This window comes from Rhincodon typus, chromosome 9 (assembly GCF_021869965.1).
Source record: "Rhincodon typus isolate 14 chromosome 9, sRhiTyp1.1, whole genome shotgun sequence".
Lineage (NCBI taxonomy): Eukaryota > Metazoa > Chordata > Chondrichthyes > Orectolobiformes > Rhincodontidae > Rhincodon > Rhincodon typus.
The window spans coordinates 70,376,579-70,395,884 of record NC_063340.1 but is presented as its reverse complement, the minus strand read 5'-3'; the positions used below and the strand labels follow the sequence as shown (position 1 = coordinate 70,395,884).

Below are 19,306 nucleotides of genomic sequence, written 5' to 3'. Positions count from 1 at the left end.
TTCTTTGTCTTTAAACATTAACGTTTGTGTCATTAGCCCAAGCTATTGTTAAGGTGGGACACAACATTCCTGAACAGGTCTGGATAGCTTTCCTGCTCCTCTGATGCTGCTTGGCCTGCTGTGTTCATCCAGCTCTACACCTTGTTATCTCTGGATAGCTTGATGCTCAATTAGAAGTTGGAACTGCACAGACTGGAGTTGCACATCAGGATTGTGTGAGAATTTTAGTTTTAATTTTAATTTTAATTGAGTGAGGGAATTGCCTGTCAAATTGAAGATTCTGATGTGCAATTCCCCTGTGTCTAGAACCTTCCAAAAGAATCAATTAAATTCAGGGATGTTGGAGGTTCTGCTTCAGTTAATCCAGTAGTTATTCAAAAAACATTAGATGATGAGAAACTTTGTCTGACTCCTAGGTAATGACTAAATTGATCTCCAACTCACTATTGATCTCCCCAACTACACTTCCACCAATCCTTTACAACGCCTGGCCATTTGACAACCACCCTCTGAACAGCCACCACCTCCTCTCCCAGCAGCTCCAACCTAAGTAACTCTGGTCTCAGCCCAACACCCTTCCCCCACCAACCCCCAGCTTGGACATGATGCACTGACTGCTGCTAAAAAAGGATGTTGTTTGACGTACCCCCAACTGTCCTGCACTGCAGAGGTACTGTTCAATTTCGGACAGGCTCTGTGTTTCCGAAAGATTCAGATTCAAAATTGCTGACTAGAAATCCAGAGCTCAGTCCTAACAGAAAAGAATAGGTATCGGGTAGCAATCTGTCTGTGATTGCCACTTCTCAGAACATCGAGCTTGTTCACTTGATGATGCTAAAAAATGAGCCAAAAACAGACCAGAAAGTAACATTTGCTGAGCATGTATGCCATAACCTGATTACTCGTGCATCTTTAGGGTGCACATTCCCTTCAAAATTTCTAAACACCTCATTGCACAAATTTTTTTGTGTACCTTAGCTTTTCTCCTCAATATAAAGGTTTAGTGTGCATACATTTGAACTTAATATGACCATTAGTTTTCAAGTTATAGGAAAGGACATTACATCAATTTACATTTTTTCTAAGAAAAGGGGTCAAATTTTGAACTATGTTCCTGAAACCAGTGAAAATTCTGCAATGTCATGTGAAGAACATATTTTAAATTAGCTCTTCCGGGAGCTGGTACAGACATGATGAGTCAAATGGCCTCTTTCTGTACCGGAAAATGCTAGGATTCTTAATTATTCTATTATTATTAAACAGTAGCTCTGGTCTAAGCACAGTGCAGACATTACTGTTTTTGGCTGTTATTTGCATCTTCAGCTTCTTATTAGGGTTCCTTGAACTATTTGGAACTGTTCATCAGTTATTGTGAATTTTCTCACTTGGCATGTATGCAACATGTACTTTACAAACAAGCCAAATTCATTAATCTAGCTATATAATTATTAGTATCATTTATTATTTTTCTAATGCTGCACAATGATATTATAACTTGACTCTTTAATAAAACATATACACTAATATTGTTTAATAATCAAATTGACCACCAACTATTACCCATTGCCAACCTTACTATCCACTGCTTGGATCCATGACTATCTGACTTATTATTCCAAAGTTGAATCCCTTCAGTCAGATTACTGGCTGTTTCATCATATGGAAATGGCACTGACTGAAGTCACAAACAGTGGTAACTTTCCTTTCCTTCCTTGTCTTCTTCAGTCTCCCTGAAGCTTTCACAATAAGTTTAATTATTGTTGAAAAAAAGTTTAATAAACCTTCAATCTCTCTCTATCTCTCTTCTGTCCTCCAATTCAGTGGTTAGCTTTCACATGATTTCTTTCTTACATATCTGTGCATTTCTAACAATTTTTGCCATTTTCATATCCTAAAAGGATCTTAGATCATTCACTTCCTCAACTACATGCCTCTCCTTTGACATTTCAGCCACGAACCTCGGATCAACTTCCATCATAAACTGATGACATCCAGCTCTACCTCTTGACAAATTCTATTCCTTCTACTGGTCTAATATCTATTCTTGAGAAAAGGATAATTTCTTCTAGCTAAATATTGGGAAGACTGAAGCTATCATCTTTAGCCAACGGCACAATCTCCAAAACATTCTCTCGCTTTGTCTCTTTCTCAGGCTCTTTAAAACCTTAGCTTCCTGACCAACCCCCCAAAATTGTTTCTGACCACATATCCTTTCCATCACAAAGACTGCCTACTTCCACTTTTGTAGCATTGTTAGTGGATGATAAGCAGTAGACTTCAATTGTTTTATATTCAAATTACTTCACATGTTCTAGAAAGTCTTGGACGTAAAGTTGGAACTCTGGTCTGACTGTATTTCTATTAGCTCAGTTAATTTTTCACTGCTAATTAAGGACAAATAGCTGTATTTATCCTGAAATGGGTAGCTTCTTAAAATCAGGTTGACAAATCCATAACTGTAAGTATATTACTAGTGTCGTAACACCTTGTGTGCAGGAATGTTTAAACTCCCAGTCCTGTCCTTCCTGAGACAGGTATATGTTAGAGCCACAACATCATAACTCCACACAGCAATCTGTGCCTGCAACTCACCATTTTTGTCTTAACCACATTTTGTGCATTCACACTCATGCACAGTAACCCTAATCTAGACTTTATTGCTTTCTCCCTTTTTCAGAGCCCATCTATTAATTTACTAGTCCTTGATCTAGTACTTTTTCTCACCCCAATTATCCTTTGCTCTCTGATATTGCCTTGGTTCTCTCTCCACATTTCTGAGTTAGTTTAAACCCTCCGCAATAGCAAAAAAAGGCTGTTTCGGAATCTGTCCCTCACTGTCAAAGTGTTAAGGTTCACTTGTTTGATCTTTTGAGGTCCCAACTCCCTAGAGCTGATTGAAAAGTGGGATACACTCAAGGAGTACTTGACTACCTCCCTGTTTCTTTTTGAGTTTCTAATAGTCTCCCATTCACTTTCTTCCTATGCACTGTTAAGCATATAGCATTGTCAACAAATTAGGAAATTACAGGTGCAGATTGTCTTGTGGGATTGCAATGTTGTGGCAATAACAAAGACCCGGCTTCAGGAAGGTTAGATCTGTGTATTAGTTATTCCTGGCTACAAAGTGTTCAGAAAAGATCAAAAGGGAAACAAAGAAGGTGGGATGGCACTCTTGGTTAAGGAAGGCATTTCATTACTGGAGAAAGAGGATGTTTCAAAGAGATCAAGAACAGAATTGATTTGGCTAAAGCTAAGGAATAAGAAGGGTGCAATCACAATGCTCAGGGTAATCTATAGACTACCAACTATTGGGAAAGATATAGAAGAACAAATCTGGAAGGAAATTCCAGACAGTTATAAATATCACAGTGTAATATTAATAGAGGACTTTAATTTACAAATATGTAGACCAGGATGGTGGTGGAATAAGGGGCAGTGAGGGAGAAGCATTCCTAGATTGTCTTCAGGAGAATGTTCTACAGTTAAGTCCAATCCAACGAGTAAAAAGAAGTCTCGACCTCTTCTTGCGAAGGAGGTGGCCAAGTAGGTTAAGTGATACTGAAGTAACATTTGGGAAATGTGGTCATTGTGTCATAAAGTTTAGGATGATGGTGGAATTGATCGATCCAGAGTAAGCACAATGAAGCAAAAAACCCGAAAGTAATGTGGGTGCTGGAAATCAGAAACAAAAACAGAAATTGCTGGAAAATCTCAGCAGGTCTGGCAGCATCTGGGGAGAGAAATCAGAGTTAGTGTTTCATGTCAGTGACCCTTCTTCAGAACTGATGATAGCTAGGGAAAGGTTGGTATTTGTACAGAAAATGGAGTCGGGGAAGGGATGAGAGTAAATGATAGGCCAAAGAGAGAGAAAAACATTTGGATAGATAAAGAAGTGGGTAAAGGTTAGTCTGAGGGAATGAATAGCTGCTAATAGGGACTATTAGTAGTTGACAATGAGTAGCTGCCCAGGCAATGACAAAGCCTGGTGTGTGGGGGTGGGGTAAGGACATGAGAAGAGACGCTAAAGCTCTAAAATTGTTGAACTTGATATTAAGTCCAGAAGGCTGCAGAGTTCCCAAACAGAACATGAAGTGCAGTTCTTTCAGCTTGCACTGAGCTTCACTGAAGCACTGCAGCAAGCCTGACACAGAGATGTTGACCAGGAAACATGGCGGTGTGTTGAAATGACAGGCAACTGGAAGTTCAGGGTCTTTCTTGCAGACTGACGTAACTGTTCTGCAAAGCCAGTCTACACTTCATTTCCCCGATGTAGAAGAGACACTTTGTGAGCAGCAAATGCAGTAGATTAGATAGAATGAAGTGCAAGTAAAGCACTGCATCACCTGGAAGGTGTGTTTGGGCCCTTGGATACTGAGGAGGGAGGAGGTAAATGGGCAAGTGTTACACTTTCTGCAGTTGTAGGGGGAAGGTGCCATGGGGCTGTGGGGACATGTTGGGAGTGAAGGAGGAGGGGACCAGGATGTCCCGGAGGGAACAGTCCTTGCGGAAGGCTGACAAGAGAGAGGAGAGAAATTGTGGCTGGAAGTGGCAGAAATGGCAGCTAATGATCCTCTGGATGTGGATGCTTGTGGGATAGTGGGTGAGGACAAGGGAGCCCTATCACTGTTGTGGAAGGGAAAATGGGAGTGAAGGCTAAATTGTGGGAGATGGGTGGGACATGGCTGAGGACATGGTACTGGGGAATCTGTGGTTGAGGAAGAAAGTGGACATTTTGAAGCCTCCCTTGTCGAGATTGGCATCATGAGAACAGATGCAACAGAGACAGAGGAACTAGGAGAATGGAATAGAGTTTATACAGGAAGCAGGGTGTGATGCTGTATAGTCAACATAACTATAGGAGTTGGTCAGTTTGTAATGAATATTGGTGGACAGCCTAACCCCCAGAAATGGAAACAGAAAATAACAAGGTATGTCAGGGAGGAGTCAGAGGTGGACTAGGTTAGGGGAGGCAATGGCCTAGTGGTATTATCGCTGGACTGTAAATCCAGAGACCTGTATAATGTTCTGGGGACCCGGATTTGAATCCTGCCATGGCAGATGGTGGAATGTGAATTCAATAAATTATCTGGAATTAAGATTCTAATGATGACCATGAATCCATTGCCGAATATCGCGAAAAACCCGTCTGGTTCACTAATGTCCTTTAGAGAAGGAAACTGCCATCCTTACCTGGCCTGGCCAACATGTGACTCCAGACCCACAGCAATGTGGTTGACTCTGAACTGCCCTCTGGGCAATTAGGGATGGGCAATAAATGCTGCCTGGCCAGCAACATACTTATCCTACTAATGAATTTTTAAAAAAGGTGAAGGTGAGAACGAGGTGGAAATTGGAAGCAAAATAGATAAACTTTTCTAATTCCGGACGAGAGAGGGAAGCAGTTCCAATGATGTCATCACCTACCGGAGAAAGAGTTGTTGGGGGGGATCAGGATAGACCTGGAACAAAGAATGTTCCCCGTTTCCCACAAAAAGATTGGTATAACTGGGGCCCATGTAGGTCCCCATGGCCACACCTTTCACCTGAAGAAAGTGAGAGGAGTTAAAAGAGAATTTGTTCACAGTGAGGACGAGTTTGGCCATGTGGAGGAGGGGTGATGGTCGATGGGGATGGTTCAGGCCTTTCTTCCAGGAAGGAACAGAGAGCCCTGAGACCATCTTGATAGGGGATGGACATGGGTACATAATCAAGTGGCAGAGAGCTGACTTCAATGGGGCAAGAACTGAGGTGGGCCAGATAGACTGGAACTGAAGGTTAGTAGAAAAGAGCCTCTGAGCAGCTGGCTATCTTCAAAGAGGAAATGTTTTGGATGCAGTCAAGGTTTATTCCTTCAAAAGGGAAAAATGGAACAAACAAATCAAGAGCTCCCTGGATGATAATGGAGCTAGAAATTCAGTTAAAGAGGAAAAAGTATCAATCATACCAAGTGTCAAGTTATAAATACAATTGAGACCCAAACTGAATACAGAGGGTCCAGATGGCAGGTGATAAAGCAAGTACGAGAAGCAAAGAGGGGTTATGAATAAAGATTGTCAGCTAACATTAAGGGAAATCCCAAAGTCTTCTGTAAGCACATGTGTAATAAAAGGGTGGTAGTAGGAGGCGTAGAGCTGATAGGAGATCGAAAAGGGACTTACAAATAGAGGCAAAGAGGTGTGGATAAAGTGTCAAATGAACACTTTGCATCTGACTTTGCCTACAAGGCAGATGCTGTCCAGGCCATGGTGACAGAGGAAGAAGCTCAGTCTCTTGAAAAGTTTAGAATTGATGAGAAGGTATTGGATAAGCTTTTGGTCGTTAAAATTGAAATGACATGAGTCCAGAAGAGATGCATCCAAGGATATTGAAGGAAGAGAATGTGGAAATTGCACAAGTAGTAACAATAATCTTTCAGTGTTCCCTGAACTCAGGGGTGGTGGTAGAGGACTGCAGGTTTGTGAACATTACGCCTTATTCAGAAAAGGCTGTAAAGATATGTCCAGCAATTTCAGACCAGTGAATTAAACTTTGGTGGTGGGGAAACTTATAGAAATAAATATTTGGGATTGAATTAATAGGTGCAAGGAAACATTGGTTCAGAAGAGTCAACATGTTAAAGGGTAATTGTGTCTGATTAACATGCTGGAGTTTTTTTCAAGAGGTGACAGAGAGGGTTGGTAAGGGCAAAGCTGTTGATATGGTCAATATGAATTTTTAAAAGGTATTTGTTACTGTGTCACCCAACAGGGTTGTGAGATAACTCCTCGGCCATGAAGGTAACAACCTGGAATCAAAATTGTCTGAAGAACAGGAAACAGAGCGTAATGATTAATGGGTATTTTTTGCAGTAAAAGAACGTTTATTATGGTGTTCCATTGGGTTGACTTTGGGACCCTTGATTTATATATAAATGATCTGGGCATTGGACATAGGAGAATTTCAAATTTTGCGGACAACACAGAATTTGGAAGAATTGGAAACTGTAGGGAGGACTATGTAGAACTTAAAAAGGACATTGACAAGTTGGTGGAGTGGGTAACAGATGAATATCAAATTGAAGAAGTATAAGGTGATGCATTTTGGTACAAAGATCATGGAAAGACGGAATATGATGAAGGGTACAATTCTAATGCATGTGCAGGACAAGTGAGACCTGGGTGTATATGCACATATACGGTTAAAGGTGGCCATAGAGATTGAAAGCTATAAAGTAAAGAATATGGTATTCTAGGTTTCAACAGTACAGGCATAAGAGTGCCAGAGTAGGAAAGCTGTTATGAACTTCTACAAAACACATCTCACACACACACGTGTTCTGAGGAAGGGTCATTGGAGCCGAAACTCTGATTTCTCTTCACAGAGGCTGCCAGAAGTGCTGAGCTTTTCCAGCAATTTCTGTCTTTGTTTCTGATTTACAGCATCCACAGTTCTTTCAGTTTTTATTTATTGTTAGATCTCAGTTAGAGAATTGGTTGTACTTATAGGTGCTACACTATAGGAAAGATGTGAATTTATTTGAGAGACTGCAGAAGAGATTTACAGAAATAGTTTTGCAAATGAGACACTTCAGTTATGAGGAAAGGTTGGGAAGTTGAAACTATTTTCTTCGAAGAGGAGATTTGATAGAAGTTTTAAAATTCTGAGGGGTGTGGATGGAGTAAACAAAAACTGTTCTCACTCATAAACAGATCAAGAATTAGAGGGAATACGGAAGTGTTTTGCAAAAGAAGCAAATGTGAGGTGAAAAAAGCTTTTTAACACAATGAGTAGTTAGGACCTGCCGGGCACAGCTTGGAAGTGTAGTGGAGGTGTGTTCAATTGGGGCATTCACTTGAGGCATTGAAACAGAAACAAGGCGCAGGGTTGTGGTGAAAAGGCTGGAGATTAGCATAAAGTCAAAATGCTGTGAGAACCAGTGCTATCACAATGGGCCAAAGGCCTCATTTTGCATTGTAACTGTTCTGTGATTCTGTGGTAAGCTGTGGGGAGATGATGTCTAGAAACATGCTACCACATAGCTGTCAGTCTCACAGATGTACTGCAGTGATGCCAGCTGCTGCTTAAGTTGTGAAACCTGGAGCTCATGCTACTGCAACTGATGACATTTCCCGCATAAATGATCATTTAGAACATGATGAGCATCCTGTAGTTAGCACAGGGTACACTCTCTCAAGGTTGGAGTAGCCCTGCCATTCAATTTTTAATTAATAACCTTGTTACTGCTAATAAACCTTACTGCTGCTAAGAAATGTTACTAATACCAATAAATTGTTTCCAATCCTGATAAATCTTAGACTTATTTATAAACCAAACAAACCTTACTAACATTTTAAAAATGGCAACAAACATTTGAAGATACTAATTAGGAGCAAAAATAGTCCATTTGTCTTTCACCATGGAAGAAGATTACAGCTAATTGTTTGCATTTTGAATTCCACATTCTCATCTCTTCCCGCTAACCTTTGATTCCCTGCCTGACAAAAATTAAACTCCCTCCATCTTAAAAATATTCAATGACTCTGCTTCCACCACCAGCTGAGGCAGAGTTCCAAAGTGACTCACACTCTGAGAGAAAGAATAAATTCTCCTTATCTCTATCCTTAAACGGTGACCTCTAATTTTTAAATTATACCCCTCCCCCAACCCCCGGATCTGGAGTCACCCACAAGAGAAGTATTAGTTTCACATCTAACTTGTCACAATATTCCAAATTTTATATACTTCAATGAAATCACCACTCAATCTTCGAAACTCTATTGAAAACAAGCTCAGTCTGTTCAACCACACCTCGAAAGACAACCCACTCGTTCTAGGTATCAGTCTGGTAAACCTCCTTTGAAGTGCCTCCAATACATTTACATTTTTCCTTAAACAAAACTGCACTCAATATTTGAGATATGGTCTTATTGATGCTGTGTATACCTGAAGCATAATATCCTTACATTTATAGTCAATTCCTTTCATAATAAAAAATCACATCCCATCAGTCTTAATTACTTGCTGTATCTGCATGCTAACTTTTTATGGCTCATACACTGAAACAACTAGATCCCTCTGCACAGTGGGTTTCTGAAATTGTTCTCCATTTGGATAATACTCTGCTTTAATATTTTTCTGCCCAAAGTGAAAAATTTCACATTTTCCACATTACAGTTTATTGCCAGATTTTTGCCCACTTGCAACCTATCAATACTAGTCTGCAGCTTCTTCACTTCCTTTTCACAATGTATTTTCCTACCCATCTCAGCAAACATTATGTAAGAATGGTTCATAAGATTCAAACAAGATGTTATTTTGCTGGAATTCCTTCCTTTAAACCTCTTTACTAACCCACAGCCACTTTCGAAATTCATCTCTTTCACCCTTGCTCATCTGTTATTTTTTGGCAGAACTCCAGAATGTCTGTAAGTTTTTGTGAAGCATCTGGTGTCAGTTTTCTTGGTTTGATGTTGTGGACAGAAATGTCATGGAGGTGACAGTGGTCTCAGCCACTGGCTGGAGAGCTGACAAGGCCTCTGTGTTAACAAGGTGTAGATCTGGATGAACACAGCAGGCCAAGCAGCATCATAGGAGCAGGAAAGCTGACGTTTCGGGCCTAAACCCTTCGTCAGAAATGGGGGAGGGGAAGGGGGTTCTGAAATAAATAGGGAGAGAGGGGGAGGCAGATAGAAGATGGATAGAGGAGAAGATAGGTGGAGAGGAAACAGACAGGTCAAAGAGGTGGGGATGGAGCCAATAAAGGTGAGTGTAGGTGGGGAGGTAGGGAGGAGATAGGTCAGTCCAGGGAGGACGGACAGGTCAAGGGGGCGGGATGAGGTTAGTAGGTAGGAAATGGGGGTGCGGCTTGAGGTGGGAGGAGGGGATAGGTGGGAGGAAGAACAGGTTAGGGAGGCGGGGATGAGCCGGGCTGGTTTTGGGATGCAGTAGGGGGAGGGGAGATTTTGAAGCTTGTGAAATCCACATTGATACCATTGGGCTGCAGGGTTCCCAAGCGGAATATGAGTTGCTGTTCCTGCAACCTTCAGGTGGCATCGTTGTGGCACTGCAGGAGGCCCAGGATGGACATGTCGAGTGAGGACTGGGAGGGGGAGTTGAAATGGTTCGCGACTGGGAGGTGCAGTTGTTTATAAGGCTTGTCACATCTTGTGCCATACAGACACTTAACACACAAGCGGTGGGTCTCATCCTGGGATCAAGAACCCCGGGTGTAGAGTCTAGCCTGCTTAAAGTTGACAGCCAATCTGAGACTGACAGCCCTATTGAACAGCAGTGCCATGAGAAGGTGATGGCTGCTGCTGGAATGACACTCACCCAAAGATCCAGGTTTAAGAAGGAACCAGGAAGAGGTGAGTGATGCAGGAAAGTGGTTGTGGGCGCGGAGAGGGCTTCTGCTCAGTGGGCCTGATCTTGATCCATTTATCAAGCAATATGTGCCTTTAAATAAAGAATCTCTTCCACCCTCCAGGAGCTGATAAGCCACCCCACCAGATTTTTTTTGTGAGCATGTGGTGAGGCTTAACCGATAGCTGGATTGGTGCTAGTGGTGCCAGAATGAGGCCAATCTGAACACCCTCACTTAACAGTGGGTCAGGAAGGTAATCCATAAGAACAAAAGACATGAGAGCAGAAATAGGAGTCTGCTCCACCATTTAATCATGGCCAATATGTTTCTTAACCCCTTTCTTCTACCTTGTTCCTATGACCTTTGATCCCCTTACTAATCAAGAACTTATCTATCTTTGTCTTCAATTCACTCAATGACTTGGCCTCCACAGTCCTCTGTGGCAATGGGTTCCACATTGGGCCTTTCTGACCCAAACTAATTCTGGGCATATAGTTCCATGCAAAGCTATGAGAAATGGTGGTGTACTGGTAATGTCACTGAGCTAGTAAACCAGAGGTCCTGGCCAAACACTGCAGGGGTATGGGTTCAAATCCCTCCATGACAGCTGGTGGAATTTCAATTTTATGGGTAGCACGGTGGCCTCACAGCACCAGGGACCTGGGTTCGATTCCACCCTCAGGTGACTGTCTGTGTGGCGTTTGCACATTCTCCCCACATCTGCATGGGTTTCCTCTGGGTGCTCCGGTTTCCTCCCACAGTCCAAAGATGTGCAGGCTAGGTGGATTGGCCATGCTAAATTGCCCGTAGTATTCGGGAATGTGTAGATTAGGTGGGTTATAGGGGGATGGCTCTGAGTGGGATGCTCCGAGGGTCGGTGTGGACTTGTTGAGCCAAAGGACCAGTTTCCACACTGTAGGGATTCAATGAAAAAAATAAAAAAAACCCTCCCAAACCATAAAGTGGCCTCTACCATCAAACCCGCCTTATACATCAATGCAAGTTATTACTCTCATCATCCATCTATTCTGAGGAAGGACCACCAGACCCGAAATGTTAAGTCTGATTTTTTTCTTCACGGATGCTGCCAGACCTGCTGAGCTTTTCCAGCAACTTTGTTTTTGTTCCTGATTTACAGCATCCACAGTTCTTTCGGATTTTGTTTTTTGTCTCTCACTGTTTAAAATTCATATGATTTCCAGCAGTGCATATACTGTCATCTTATTTTGAAGCTGCCTTAACAACATTAACCACAGTGATTCATTATCTACACAATTTGTTTTCCCTTTCTTTTAGGTTTCCTGGATAAATGTGATCAGTAACTATGTATGTAGTGAGAAGCTGTGGTTTTTTTTTGGCCTCTCAAAGGCAACCTTGGAGTAATCATCTTACTGCATAGAAGCAGTACAATAAAGACCTTTCAATCACTCATGTTATGATACAGGATAAAATGCATTTTATGTACAATTCCATTTGTGGTTATATTTTAGGTCCTCTGACAGGCTCTAGGACAACACTCGAGGGATCGTTCACTTGTCAGAATGGGGTATCTATTAAACTAAGGCAACTCTGTGATTTCAACAACGACTGCAGCAATGCTGAAGATGAAGGAACAGTCTGCAGTGAGTTCATTTAGCTTTATTTTTTACAAGCATGCTCAGATCACCAGTGATGCTGTGTTAGGCATTTAAGTGGTTGCAGTTAAAAACCATAGAAGGTTCCTCTGTTGTATGTTTTATTTTGTTAGGAAAAAGCAAAATTTTTTTTTCTCTGGTTTCAGTTTATATCGGTTGATGTTTTTGAGAGTAAAATTACGTCTAACTCTCTTGTATAAAAATTTGGAGAGCATTTGTCTAAATATTTAAAGCAATGAAAAATGACAGATATTTCATGCTACTTTTCTGAATCTGATAATTCTAAACACTTTCGGATCAGAAATCTTCCCTCACTTAAACAATAATGAAACTGTCACTGACTTCAGGCTAAGTTGACTGCTAGTAATTATACTCAGATTATAAATTTACAGACCCCTTCAATACCTTAGAAACTGAAGAATATAAGGGCAAAGAAAAAGCAAAATCCGCATGTACATTGCACCTTTTTCAGTGCAAAAAAGAAGAGTTCATGGAGATTAGCAATCTCTGCTGCATTCTCTTGACAGACTCCTGATCAATCAGCCTCCTCCTACCTGCTCTGAGAACTAATATTGACAGTTAACTCTTCCTGTGCATCTCCCTATCAACCATGATCCAACCAATTAGCACCGTCTTCTGCATAAATTGGCGTTCTCTTTTTCTTTTATCAAATCTGTTCCTTGTATCTTAGTCCTGATGAGTGCAAGATAAAAAAGAAACATTGATTTCTTGCCTTCTTTTAGCAAAATATTGAGGATGCTGGAAATCTGAAATCAAACAGAAGAGTCCAGAAATATTCAGCAGACCTGGCAGAATTGGTGAAGAGAGAAACCCAACTTAACATTTCAGGTCTGTGACCTCTCATCCTCACTGATTACAGGAAGATTACTGGCGTGAAATGTTAACTCTGTATCCCCACAGATCCTGCTAAACCTTCCCAGTATTTCCAGAATTTCCTGTTCTTTTTACAGCAGATGAATCGGTTGTCTACTCTATAGTACAAGGTTTCTGTCATTGTAAACTAGTAAAACCATCTGACTTGCCAGGAGCTACAGCACAGCAGATCTGCTTGCAACGCTGGCACTAAATGACACATTACTCAAGACTCAAAATATTATTCTTCTTTTGCTTTTGGATGCTGACTTGCTGTACTGATTTCCTGGATTGATGGTTTCCTTAGGAATTACGTTATGTATTCCTGTGCATTTCTAGTGCCCACAGCAAGCTTTAAACCACTCCAAGGAATTTTTTCGCATGGTGAATTACTCTTTTGCCCATTCAGCTTGCTGACAATTTTTACTTGTGCTTTTTCTAATGAAACCTTCCTGGCTAACATCCTGCTGAGAAACAGGCAGGCAAGCGAAGGTAGCTCCTGAGATAGTAGGAACTGCAGATGCTGGAGAATCTGAGATAACAAGGTGTAGAGCTGGATGAACACAGCAGGCCAAACAGCATCAGAGGAGCAGGAAGGCTGATGTTTTGGGCCTAGACCCTTCTTCAGAAATGGGGGAGGGGAAGGGGGTTCTGAAATAAATAGGGAGAGAGGGGGAGGTGGATAGAAGATGGATAGAGGAGATGGTAGGGGGAGGGCTCCCCCCACTGCATCCCAAAACTAGCCCAGTCTGTCCCCGCCTCCCTAACCTGTCCTTCCTCCAACCTATCCCCTCCTCCCACCTCAAACCCCACCCCCATCACCTACCTCCTAACCTCATCCCGCCCCCTTGACCTGTCCGTCCTCCCTGGACTGACCTATCTCCTCCCTACCACCCCACTCACCTTTACTGGCTCCATCCCCGCCTCTTTGACCTGTCTGTCTGCTCTCCACCTATCTTCTCCTCTATCCATCTTCTATCCACCTCCCCTTCTCTCCCTATTTATTTCAGAACCCCCTTCCCCTCCCCCATTTCTGAAGAAGGGTCGAGGCCCGAAATGTCAGCCTTCCTGCTCCTCTGATGCTGCTTGGCCTGCCGTGTTCATCCAGCTCTACACCTTGTTATCTCAGAGGTAGCTCCTGTTGTCAGAGAGACAGGTTCATTTGCTCATTGCCTGTTCAGTAAGGTTATTGCACACCTCTGGAGCAGGTAAGACTTGAACCTGGGCCTCCTAGCTCAGAGGCAGAGGCACTACCACCGCACCACAGCAGCTCTCACACTTTGACTATGTCCCTCTGTTCTGGGGAGAAATCACCTGATCTACACATTCTTCTATGGAAGTGGTGACCAAACAGGCTGACTAACCATGTAAGAAATGAAGTAATCTAATGCAGAATTTAAAATGCACGTTACTAAGCATAAAGATGTGTGAACTTTGATTCTTTGTACAAGTTTTGAATCAAATGTTTGGATAAATGCATTTATACACTGTAATCTGCAATATTCATGTAACCTCTGATATTAATGCATTCTGTATTGAGTAACAATAGCAGAAGCCATTAAAGCTCCATACAGAAAATGATGTCAGGAGTGTGCAGCTGACACTATGTGCATTTTGAGAGCTGCAGATCAGCCAGATACTGTAAAAAAACGCAGCTGAATAATTTGAAGCTTCATTCTGCAAGCTTGATTGATTCAGTATGGCTTGAAACATTTCAGTCCCTGCTCCTGTGGAGATGCAAGATGATTTGAGGCAGAGTTGGAACTTCTTTCAGTCTCAATGGCAAACTGTGAGGCAGCCACAGAGATAAACAGAAAATTGGAACAAACAAGAGTAACAAGTAAAGAGTAGCTAGAGAAAGAGTGCCTGAATTATATTGAAAGTGTTGTTGTTTTCAAGAGGAGTTGGATATAATTCTTAGGAATAAAGGAATCAAAGGGTTTGAGAAGAAAGCAGGAATGGGATGATCAGCTGTGATCTTATTGAATGGCAGAACAGGTTCAAAGGACCAAATGGCCTACTCCTGCTCCTATTTCCTATGTTTCTGTGTACCCTGGACATCGCTGAGGAGCAGAAAAGCCTGGCTGGATGAATTGTGAAGGCCTCAAAGACCATTTTGAAATCTTCACTGATGTCCTTTATAAACGGTAACGCTCAAGAGGTGATGAAGAGCATTTAGCAGTTGGTGACTTGACGGAAACATTGTGCTGAATCTTGAGGGTTTGGGCAACTAAAAGATGATCATATCAGAGATAGAATTGTTTTAGCAATGAGACATCCAACTTGAAAACAGGTCTGCTGAGAGAAGAGAAACTTACTCTCGAGAAAGCTGACAACTTATGCAGGAGCTCCATTGTTGTCAATTATCAGCTAGGGAGCATCATTGGAAGAATTTCTGAGATTTTGTGCTATTCTGTGAGATAGCCCAGGCCTAACAAGGACAAAACAAAAGGAAAAAAAGAAATATTTCTAGAAGGGCCAGCAAAAAGCTCAACATAGAGAAAGCAGTGCTCTAGCTGCAAGATGCTAAAGAAATTTTGCATGCAAATGCTTTACTGGAAAGAAGCAAAGTAAATCTGTAAAGATAACTTCTGTAAAAATGATAGGCAATGATTGATGAATCCTTTTATACTGTAGAACAGGGTTGACTCAGTCCAGTCTTGAGGTGGTATGTGGTTTGTGATTGTCAGGATGATGACCGCATGAGAACATCAAGTGAATATAATGCCAGATAGATTCCAGTCTTTTGTACAACATCTTGAGTTTCATGAGGTGAAGCTGTGCAAAGAGTGGTGGCCCAAAAACGAAACCATCAAAGGTAAAATTGAGGCTATGTGATGCAATGATATTCATCACAAGTGGACAAACAAAACTGAGAACCCAATACAATGAGAGGAATCAGATAGTAGACACTAGGGAAAATCCATTTATCTCAGCTGACCAAATCCAAAGCTTGGACTAATAATCCTGCATTTACCAGAAGAGATTTGTAGCATTTCATTGAGCATCAGGCTGAAAAAAAATCCTAAAACATTGCAAAGGTGTTTTTACAGTTCTTGGACGTCTTCCTGGTGAATATCATCTCTGCATAAATGAGAGTGTGAGATTGAATTTGCTGTGGAGAGATTCAGCTGCCTTCAAGTCCTGAAAAACAGGATAGAGGACTTGAAAAGAAGAAATAATCAACAAAATCCTATAGATTGAATTAGCATGATAGCATGAAAAAGTTTGGAAAGTTGAGAATATTTATAGATCCAAAAGGATCTTAATAAAGCTTTGAGGAGATCTCACAACTCAATGTCAATCCTAGAAGAAATATTGCTGTGACTTGCAAAACAAAAGGTCTTTACAAACCTAGATGCAAAAGATGGTTACGGGCAAGTGAAATTGTTTGAAAGCAGCAGTTTGCTGACTGCATTCTGCATTCTACAGTCTCATTTGGGAGATACAGATAGTTGCACAAGCTTTTTGGCATTTCCACTGCTCTGCCAGAGAATCAGTGCAGACAATACGAGATAGTTAGCACTCTTCCAGAAATGCAAGTGATGGTCAACATTGGCTAGTTTCTAGGTGTGTAGATATGATGGAAGAAGCCATTACAAACCACAAATTGAACTTAGTGAGACTGTGATAAAGAACTCATTAGATGAATCTGATCCTGAACAAGAAAAAATGTAACTGAAGATCCTGAGTCAAGTGCATCGGTCATATCCTGACAACACAGGGGTTTTACTCTGATTATGATAAGATGACAGGCACAGCAGTGACGCGGCAATCGAAAGATGTGAAAATGATGCAACAATTTGTTGGATTTGTGAACTACAGGTATTTCTGCTATAACGCATGTTTCGTTACCACAAATTGGCTGTAACGTGATTGATGAATAGTGGATGCTGTTTGGATAACGCAAACTTTCTACTGTACAGTATAGAGATTTTCTACAGTGATTTCCCCATCAGGCAATTTTCTATAGCATGAGGTCACACAAAAACGCAACTATCGCGTTATAGGAGAAATACCTGTGCCTAACAAAGTTTTTGCCTAATTTGTGAAGCTACATGGAAGCTCACTGCAAAGGATGTTCAGTGATATTGGGCCACAAGACAACAAGCAGCTTTCACTCCCTTCAAGCAACTGATGATGTCAACACCAGTTCTAAGGTACCATGATGACAACAATGAAGTCACCATGCCAGTGAGACAGGAAATGGAATAACCTTCATGCAACAAGGACAACAGTTTATGCTGCCAGGTGTTAAAACAAACTGAAATTCTTCCCCCAGAGAAGAAACATCACCTGAAGTGCAGATACCATTAAACACAATGAAATTAAAAACAATTAGAATACCTGAATTTTTTAAAGGTTATGGATGCAATGCATGTGCAGAGACAGTTAAAACTGAACAATCAGCTTTTGCTAATGAATAGTATTTTTCATGGCAGACTATGCATACTGGGTAACTTGCAGCTTCAAATGCTTCTGCAGGAATAATTTATTGAAAAGAGGGCTGTTTGTAAACTGTAACTTACACATAGTGACTATTCATAGCCTCGTACTCTCTGTATTGAAACATGAAGTCAGAAGCCATCAAAACCAACACATCTAACAAATAACACAGCTAGCCTCATGGAAAGGTGTAATGATGACATAAATACTGGTGCTGTCAGTAGTCTGGAGACAAACTCATCTAACATTGCTGTCTTTTTAGAAAGGATCCTACACTGAATGGCGACTAAGAAGGTAGTCTGAGTTCAAACATAACCAAAAAGAAATTATAGAATGATGAAAAATACCAGGCAATCATTGAATAGCCCAACAGCCAAATGTTTTTCCAGAAAAGGTTAGGGCACGGGCTGCAATCCTGGTTTCCCTTTACATGTTTGCAGCTGGAGCATTGCTGAGAGCACTATCCTGAATAAGCATTATACTCCGCATTGACTAGGAGTCAAAAGAAGGAAACTGGAGGAAGAGTAAACAATGAAAACTTTAGGTTACAAAGAGCTCATGGGATGAAAATTACTTCAGACTCTGAAAATATATCAGAAGATATGGCTCACATTTTAATTTTAGGCTGACCCTTTGTGAAAATGTCACCATTAGTCTCTGTATTTTGCAGATCTGATGCATCGAGGAGGGTGTTATTATTAACTTAATCTGACAGTCATAACCTAAGTAATGTTTATATTGAATATGGCAGTCTTTGCTCCCAACCCAACAAATACCCCCTCCTCTCCTATCACAAACAAAAGGACAAATTGGTGAATATTCGTAACTGCTCCTTTCCTTCTTTCCACAAAGACAGATGACACACATTCAAATTTAATATTCTCCCTATAACTCTATTGTTTATAATGCAGCTGTTAACATTCACAATGAATATCCTTTATCCTGAATAATCCCCAAGATAACCCTCATCAGAAGGAGAGCAAAGGAGGCTTAGTAAACTGTTAAAAATGCTACTTGTTTTCAGAAGTAAATTCATTTATGAATTTCATTGTTGTCTTAAGTTACACCAATTGAAGCAAAAGTATTTGATCAGGCTTTGCAAGCAATCTCAGTAATTTTATATTCCTTTACTTCCAAAAAGTTTGTCTATGTAAGCCAGCAATTAAAATATTATGTAAACAGTCATGCAGAAACCAATTTCAGCTTAGATCTCTCGGACAAAAAAAATAATAGAAATTATCAGTGGACTCATTCCTATTTGAATCTTTGACACTTTCGAAAATATTATTTGCCTAATGTCCTCTCAGTTTTGGCTTTTTTATAACCACTTACTTTGTTATTTTCTCATTGCTCCAGTGTGTCATGGCTTTATATTGATAATGAGAAATGTATTGCTTTTCATCCGTCTTATAGAAATACATTTCTATATATAGAGCTTGCCTGTATTTGTAAAAGGATGTGAAATGTTGCATTTACTTGGTTTCTAGGTGTATTAGTAAAAATTTATTTTTCAGCCAACACTATCAGAACCAATTAAACTGATCATTTATCTCATTACTGTTTGTGGAACTTAGCTGACCAAAAATTGTCTGCCGTGTTTCCTTAGGAAACTACAATGGTTACAGCTGAAAATACGTGAATTGGTTTTAAGATTTTTTAAAACTCATTCTTGGGATATGGACATTGCTGGTTAGCAAGCTTTTATTGCATGTCCCTACTTATGCTTGAGATGCCGGTGATGAGCCATCTACTGAACTGCTGCAGCCTTTGGGTCCCTTTCTCTTGCCTCCTCCTTTTTCCATGACATACCAACTTTTATTTATCCCTCTCTTTGACCACCTCCTCCAAGCTCCACATCAAGAGTGAAGGTAATGCCCCCCTTCATGACAGGTTTGAGGATGGGAATGCATTTAATTTTGGCTCAGAGGATGTCAGGTAGGGGATCCCATCCCTATCCTGTCTCTTCCTCAATTAAATCAAAGACAGAGGAACGCATGGATGGCCTTTCTGC

At 41.0% G+C, this 19,306-nt stretch overlaps 1 protein-coding gene across 1 annotated transcript in view; it reads left to right on the top strand.

Annotated features, from left to right (window-relative positions):
* Positions 1–19,306, top strand: part of LOC109938368 (ALK tyrosine kinase receptor-like) — a 532,290-nt gene that overhangs the window by 188,819 nt on the left and 324,165 nt on the right. The window contains exon 3 of the mRNA XM_048601345.1: positions 11,833–11,964. Within this exon, the coding sequence (XP_048457302.1) occupies positions 11,833–11,964 (132 nt within the window). The remainder of the gene's footprint in view (positions 1–11,832; positions 11,965–19,306) is intronic.